General features: G+C 36.6%; 1 protein-coding gene across 1 annotated transcript; it reads left to right on the top strand.

Annotated features, from left to right (window-relative positions):
* Positions 1-318: 318 nt before the first annotated feature.
* LOC128530191 (DLA class II histocompatibility antigen, DR-1 beta chain-like) lies at positions 319-1,433 on the top strand. The gene is made up of 4 exons (XM_053503959.1): positions 319-416; positions 498-770; positions 893-1,174; positions 1,299-1,433. The coding sequence occupies exons 1-4, from the start codon at positions 356-358 to the stop codon at positions 1,421-1,423; spliced, it is 741 nt and encodes a 246-aa protein (XP_053359934.1). The 5' UTR covers positions 319-355; the 3' UTR covers positions 1,424-1,433.
* Positions 1,434-8,215: the final 6,782 nt, after the last annotated feature.

Below are 8,215 nucleotides of genomic sequence, written 5' to 3'. Positions count from 1 at the left end.
TCAGAATGAATTAAAATAAATTCATTTTTTTTTTTTTTTTGCTGTATGAAAATATACCAAACCATGACTTTGAAACTTATGTAGATAGAAAAATATTGAATTATAAAATAATGAATTAGAAATGATTATTTACCCTAACAACCCATATTGGTGCAAGGTTTACATCCCAGATTTAACTATGAATGTTAACAGAATGTATTTAACCTTGGTTAAATGTGAAATGTAATGTGGTGACTGATGATGCAGCGTCTCTTCAGCATAGGATTGGCCAGTTTAATAACACAGAGTGAGTGAGTGAGTGAGTGAGTACACAGCACACTGACTTCTCTCAGTCTCAACTCTTTTACAATAAGAGATGATGGCAAAGCTGTGGATTTGTCTCCTGTTGGAGTTATTTTCCATGCTGGACACAATTGGTAGGTTGGTTCATACTGGATTTATTGTGTAAAGTGTAAATAAATAGTTGAGACTAAATAACTCTTACGTGTCTGTTTCAGGTGGATATTACATGGAGGGGCGATCTGAGTGCATTTACAGCTCCAGTGATTTAAGTGATATGGTTTACATCCAATCCTGCATTTTCAATAAGATTAGGTACAGGTGGTTTAACAGTACAGTCGGCAAGTATCAGGGCTACACTCAGCATGGCATTTTTAATGCAGAGAGATTTAACAATGACACAGCCTTCATGCAAAGAAAGCGAGCTGATGTAAATGATTTCTGTAAGCACAATGCTAAAAACCGCTATTCAGCTATAATTGGGAAATCAGGTAATTTAGTGTTGGTTACTTATAAATAAATAAGGAAACTGCCTTATAATTACAAGATTGAAAGTGGGATTATTAAATAAAAACACATGTCTGTGGTTCTGTGGTTACTTCTACTTCTACAGTGGAGCCCCGTGTTATGGTGAAGTCAGTGAAGCAGTCAGATGGATCACATCCTGCTATGCTGATGTGCAGTGCTTACAATTTTTACCCAAAGTTCATTAAAGTCACCTGGCTAAGAAACTGTAAGGAGGTTGAAGGAGGTGTGACGTCCACAGAGGAGATGGCTAATGGAGACTGGTACTATCAGGTCCACTCACATCTGGAGTATAAGCCTGAATCTGGAGAGGAGATCTCCTGTGTGGTGGAACACGCCAGCTTCACAAAGCCCATGAGCTATAAGTGGGGTGAGTCTGATCACACTAAACTAAACTGCTATTAAATTACATAAAAAAAAAAAACAGAGCACAGTCGACCTGCTAATTATATTTTCCATTTTGTGTTTCTTTTTTAAATGTTGTTACATCACAGACCCCTCTGCTCCTGCATCTGAGAGGAGTAAGACTGCTATCGGAGCTTCAGGTCTGGTGTTGGGGATCGTGCTTTCAGCTACTGGGTTCATCTACTACAAAAAAAAATCCTCTGGAACTTACTGAGGTTCAGATCAGAGTTTAACGGGTAAAAATGTATCAGTGTGTTGTATCACTGTATCACTGTATAAAAATAATGGCTATTAAATGTACTATGATTAATTTCTTAATGGTTAAACTTGAACAAAGAAAGTTTTTTTATTGGTACAGTAAAAGTTAATGGATTATTATTATTATTATTATTATTATTATTATTATTAATGTTATTATTATTATTTTTTTAACCCTTCACTAAAATGAGGTAGGATACCGTACATACTATGCCTGTCATTTTTGGCCCTTTTTTATGACCATACAGTTTAAATTAATATTTTTAATTTTCTTTCCCCCAGAAATGTATTTTTGATGTAAAAAAGTATAATGATAATATTGATTTTGTGATAAGATTTTATGAAATGATAAGTTTGATTTTTTTGTTTGTTTGTTTGTTTAGAGTACTTCCTGGATTATTTTTGATATACATAACATTATATTCGCCTACATGTAAATGATCTATTTTTGGAAAAAGAAGAAATCTACCCAGGACATCAGCCAGTACAGTATACCATGGGTAGTGTGCTAAGTAATTTGTAGTAATTTACTGTATGTTAAATATTTTTATACTTTATCAGGTGCCTAGGTATGTTCTCAGCTCAGTTCTTTGCTGAGCTTCCTAAAACATTGTTAGAATACTATAAGTTACAGTAATGTATAAATGCTCTTCTAAAAATAAATATTTGTATTAAAAAAAGAGAATCTACATTCTGTACATTTATACCTGAACTATATTAAAGTCTGATAGCTGTAAATGTTTTCCACACCAATTACCGGATAAATGACACTTCAGAAATTCTTTCTCTTCTGCAGAAATCATTTAATATTATATTCTGATTTAACAGATCTGACCTGTATGAGCTGTGATAACTGTGTAATTTGGGAATGTTTTGGTGAAATGTTTGTCTGATACACCTCCCTGTGTAAATACTGTATAGAGTTATAAGAAGATTATTTACTGGTGAGGTAGCTAATTCATTTTCATTTTTAAAAATATGCTGCTTTTTAACTGGTTGAAATTACAGAAGGCAGCACAGTGGTGTAGTGGTTAGTATTGTCGCATTGCACCTTCAGGGTCCAGGTTTCGATTCCAGGCCAGGCTCGTGTGCATGGAGTTTTCATGTTCTCCCTGTGCTTGGTGGGTTCCCTCCGGGTACTCCGGTTTCCTCCCACAATCCAAAGACCTGCAGATTAGACAAATGGCTTTCCCAAATTGCCTTTAGTCTGTAAATGAGTGTGTGTGTGTGCCATGTGATGGATTGGTACCCTGTCCAGGGTGTACCCCGCCTCGTGCCCTAAGTCTCCCCCCCACCCCCCGGGACCCTGAATAAAGGATAAAGCAGTATAGATGATGAGTGAGTAAGTGAGTAAAAGTACAGATAATTGCTATGTTTTTTTTTATTTTGCATTCGAAGATGAATATTTTAGACATATTAAATTAATTCAATTATATATTCAAAAATATATTAAATTATATACAATTATTTACAGTATATTAGTTTTTAAATCAAACTTTAGTTTCAAAAAAATTTTTTTTTTTATCATACATTAATGGCTTTAGACAGATTTTTACATAATTACTGATGGAATTAAAATAAAGAGTTGTCTTATTGTATTATTAGTTTTTTTTTTTAAGCAGAAGAATAGTGTGTGTTTGATCAAGAGTAAGAGTAAGAGGTATTACTGCAGACACAACTCCTTGAGCATTAGTTTAATCCTCAGTTCAGTTTACTATATGTGTGGGGTTTGTATGTTCTCCCAGGGTTTTTGCTGCTTACCTTCTACTACATATACATAGGTATGACTGGTGTTCAGGTCAAACTAGGACTTGTGATTTCTTTTGAATTTTTTGTGAATAAAGGCTTAAAAGCAACTGACATTTACAGATTGTAATCACACTTTGGTAATGAGACTCTTAGCTGCAATAAAACATTTGAATGGTTCGAATGTTTTAAAGAAAGCTGTACATCGATGATCCTGACCAAGGTGACTCTGAACTCTCAGTAAGGTGACTCTCGTGAACATTCAGTAAGTGGAACGCCTGATCGATGAAAATCCTTGTCACCAACTTGTGGAAGAGACACATCTGTCGGTGTGTTTACATTATACCATTACATGTAAATGTTTACAACATTACAGAAAATTGGCTTGCACAGTACATTCCTGACCTTGCTCCAAGCCATTTTCACATTTTTTGGCTATTAAATGAGTTCCTGGGAGGCCAGTGTTTCAGACATGAAACAGGCAGTCCGATCATGGCTTCGATGTACTGGCACAACTTTAGTTAGTTAGTTAGGTATAATTAAATTATGCAATTTTAAAAATCACACTGTGTGAATTTGTGTGAATGGTAACCTATACTGGATTGGTGTCTGATCCAGTGTGAATTCTTAGAGTGTGTTGAATAAAAACCCTTCAGCTTGAGTACTATCATAAATTTCATCAATAAAACAGTTGCTGAAGTTGAATTTATAAGACATAAAAAGGATATCTCCATTATTATATCCCCTCAGCTAACATCCTGGAAGAGCAAATAAAACTATACAAATTATTTTATAGTAATTCATAGCATTCAAAAGCAATTATACTGTATTTACAGTTTTTTTTTTCATTAGTGTGGTCCAGTACAATGTTCAGGTAATTTGTGTAAATGTTAACATTGTTATACTACTTTCACAAAAAGAATATAAGGTTTTGAGCTTTCAGATTTTTGTGCTAATGAAAATCTTAATTGTAATTTTTAAAGTGAAATATTTGACATGACAGTGTGTGTGCAATTCTTCTTTTTACATCTGGTTTTTTTTACATACAGTATGTCTGTCAGATCTGCACCAGATCTCAAATGTTAAGCAAGAGAATAAAAGGAATTGTGTATTTTTCTTCACCTGTGCAGAATTCAATGACAATTAATTTTAAGGTGCCCATACAATCTGTTTTAGATTTACCACTCGTTGTTGGTAAAGTATCAAATGGACAGTATTTGTCCCACTGCAGATTCTGGTAAATTCTGCCCGATGCTCTCCATGTTTTGACAGCATATGTTGCCATCAGGAGAATGATGGATGCATAGAAGTGAACCTTGACCATAAGTGAGATGTTTTGCAGAACCATATAGTGCAGTGTGTATGTGTAAACATTGCTTTAAATAGATGCTTTCTTTAAAGAATACTATAAAAAATAGATAGTGTATACAATGTATCTCAATATAAACATAACTGTTCCTGGAAAAATCAAAAGATATGAAACTTAAAAAATTTATCAGCCCTACATTTAATCCATTATAAAAATTAATTTGTCACATGAAAGAAGAAACATGTAAAGATGTGATTAGTGAGAAAAGCAATCAAGAGGTGGTTGTAACTCAAAATAAGATGGACAGATTCATAGATGTTCATAACCCAAAAACATACTGTACAGAACCTAAAAAAGAAATCACAAACCTAAAGATTTCACAAACTGGACAAAGTTAACTGAACTGGACTAAGGAAAAGCAACAAGAAAAAAAAATTCTTGGAATTGGGATTGGGATTCTCAGTTCCAAGGAGATTAAAATGAGACTATCATTAGCACAAAGAGCTACATTTAGGAGAAACCCAACAGCTTGTTGACATGGATGCATCATTGTGGGAGTATTGACATGATGTGGGGATGTATTTTATCAGCAGAGACTGGGTAATTGTTCAGGCTGATGACCAATATGAGGGCAATATGATGTTTGGTCTTTTAAACAAGCTGTAGTTTGCACATCAAATAATAAAACATACGAAAATATGGAAAAGCTTGAGGTTGTTCGATACTATTGTATAACCTACGTATGTGTGCCTGTTCTCATATGACTATTGTTCATTATACAAGCATAGCCTGTCAAAAGAGTCATACAGTATATTTAATGATGTCTTACATTTAATAATGTTATTATGTATCCAATAAATCTGTATCTAATAGTTTTTTTAAATGATGTACCTACTCTTTACAGTATAAAGCTGTAATGTTACCAGCAATGTCATGAACAAATGACTATGGTCCCCTGTTTTCTTGATTGATGTGCATGTATGTACAGCATTAACACACTACACCATGTATATTGCGTTATTACATCACATGAAGCTACTATTTCTGACATTTCAATTGAAATTAGCTTAATTAAAATGTTGCTTATTTTCATCCTCATGTTTCATGCCAAATCTTTCCAAATATTATTTCCTCGGAGACTAATAATGTCATAATTTTTCTCCCTTGTAATTGGTACACACTCAGAAATGTACATCAGCAACAGGGTTTGATTGTTGTGGTTTCAGTAGGTTTTTGGCAGTGTTTCAAAATTGTTTGGTATGAGGGATGTTACCTATTGTACACTTCACAATCAATAATTGACTCATCTATTTAGAATGGTTGTAAGGTAACTTTATTTAAGCTGCAGCAGTGGTATCTCAGTGTGTTAATACACGATCAGAGGTGAAGGGGTTTAAGCCACAGCTCAACCGATCTGCCACAGACTATGGGTGACCGGGGAAAAAAAAGCCCCGACTGAAGCATAAATACAGAGGCTGTATACAGTTGACAGAGTTGGCTCTATTTTCTGAGAAAACATATATGCTTTGGTGTTTGCAAGTCACTTGTTAATGTGTTCTATCAGTCTGTTATGGCTAGTGTGATCTTTTGGTCATTGGAAACAGAGCTTTTGGAAAACCCCTTCCAAAGTGAAGATTTTCCAAAACTCTGTTTTCAGTGGTGTTGTGTGGACAGGGGAAACTAAGATTTTGGCTTATTGTAATGTCACCTTGTGTGCTGATGATGTCATTGTCCGTGTGCCAGTCTCCTTGATTTGACTTTAGCTTTGTTTATAAGAATATTTTTGCAATTCCAGACTTAAGTACAATAAACTAGTGACTGGGTTAACGTTGCATACTGGACTTTTTACTTTTTCACACCCAATTACACACATTACATTAAAGAAGAGAGGTGCCTGAACGTACTATGAAGCTTACTGCTGCTACATACAAATCTCCGAAGACACAGACAGCGACGACAATTTTGGATGAGACCCAGTCGGACATGGCAGAACCGGTAATGACGTTTTGTTTAGGCTTCTGATTGGCCCCCTGATTAGGGATGCTCCTGACAGCAATTAACAGGGCGTTTTGCATTTTCATGTGGACAAAGTATTTTTAACACGTAGGTCGTGTGGACAGAATTATATAAATATTATATTGGATTGGCTGAGAGAGATGCTGCTTTTTTCCGAGCTCCACCAGACTGACCAATTTTTCACCTGTTTCGAAGAGTGAACATATAACAGATAAGTATTTTATAGTATTTTATAATATACTCACTCGAAACACCTGTTATATCGCTAAGCTTCAATTGTTTTGCAGCACACCGCTTTTAGCTGGCTATCCCATTAGCACGGCTAGCCCGTTAGCCCGGCTATCACGTTTGTTTAAGCTTTTTAACACCGATTATCTCCGTTTTTAAACACCATGCTGGTTGTGTCTCTGAATCTGAGTGTAGGTAAGGATACATCAGAGCTATGCGACCTACAGGTGAAGCTGGCCCAGCTCCAGCAGCGGAAAGCCAAGCTGGAATCATCACGGACCGACGCTCACCTGTCCCAGGTAAATTCTCGTCATGACACAATTTCTTCGACAACCTCAATCCCGCGTGTTTCTCAGCCCAGGCCCAACGCACCACGGACACGGCCCGCTCAGGTTTCCTTCAGCCGGGCGCTGGGATACTACGAAGCCTGGATACAGCAGCAGAGAAAGACGTGCGCCAGGCCCCGGATGAGGACATCTCCCTCTCTGCCGCCACCCGTCTCCGAGATCGCAACCCGAAACCGCTTTCTGTACATACAGTATACAACCAATATATATATATATATATATATATATATATATATATATATATATATATATATAAATAAAATTGTCATTTGTAAAGTCTCTTCACCTAGTCTTCTTCTTTGTCTTTCGCTGGTTCCCTTTCAGGGGTCGCCATCTAATGCTTTCATCTAATTCTATTCTCTGTATCCTCTTCTATTACACCAACTGACTTCATGTCCTCTCTCACTGCATCCATAAATCTCCTCTTTGGTCTTCCTCTAGATCTTCTGACTGGTAGTTCCAACCTCAGCATCCTTCTACAGATATATTCACAATCTCTCCTCTGAACATGTCCAAAACATCTTAGTCTGGCCTCTCCAACTTTATCTCCAAAACATCTAACAGAAGTTGTCCCTCTGATTAACTCATTCTTGATCCTATCCATTCTTGTCACTCCCAAAGAGAACCTCAACATCTTCAGCTCTGCTACCTCTAGCTCTGCCTTCTGTCTTTTCTTCAGTGCCACTGTCTCTAAGCCGTAGAGCATTGCTGGTCCAGAGCATACCTCTACCTCTCAAAATTTTCCTCTACCTGTTCCCTGCTGTCGCTACAAAGCACAATGTCATCTGCAAACATCATAGTCCATGCAGATTCCTGTCTTACCTCATCTGTCATCCTGTCTATCACCAAAGCAAACAAAAAGGTGCTCAGAGCCGATCTTTCATGCAGACCCACTTCCTCCTTAAACTCTTCTGTCACACCTACAGCACATCTTACCACTGTCTTAGTGCTCTCATACATGTCCTGCACCACTCTAACATACTTCTCTGCCACTCCAGACCTTCTCATACAACACTCTCTTGGCACCCTGTCGTACGCTTTCCCTAAATCTACAAAGACACAATGCAACTCTTTATTACCTTCTCTGTACTTCTCCACCAGC

The sequence above is a fragment of the Clarias gariepinus genome, chromosome 9 (assembly GCF_024256425.1).
Source record: "Clarias gariepinus isolate MV-2021 ecotype Netherlands chromosome 9, CGAR_prim_01v2, whole genome shotgun sequence".
Lineage (NCBI taxonomy): Eukaryota > Metazoa > Chordata > Actinopteri > Siluriformes > Clariidae > Clarias > Clarias gariepinus.
This window is presented reverse-complemented; position numbering and strand designations above follow the sequence as displayed.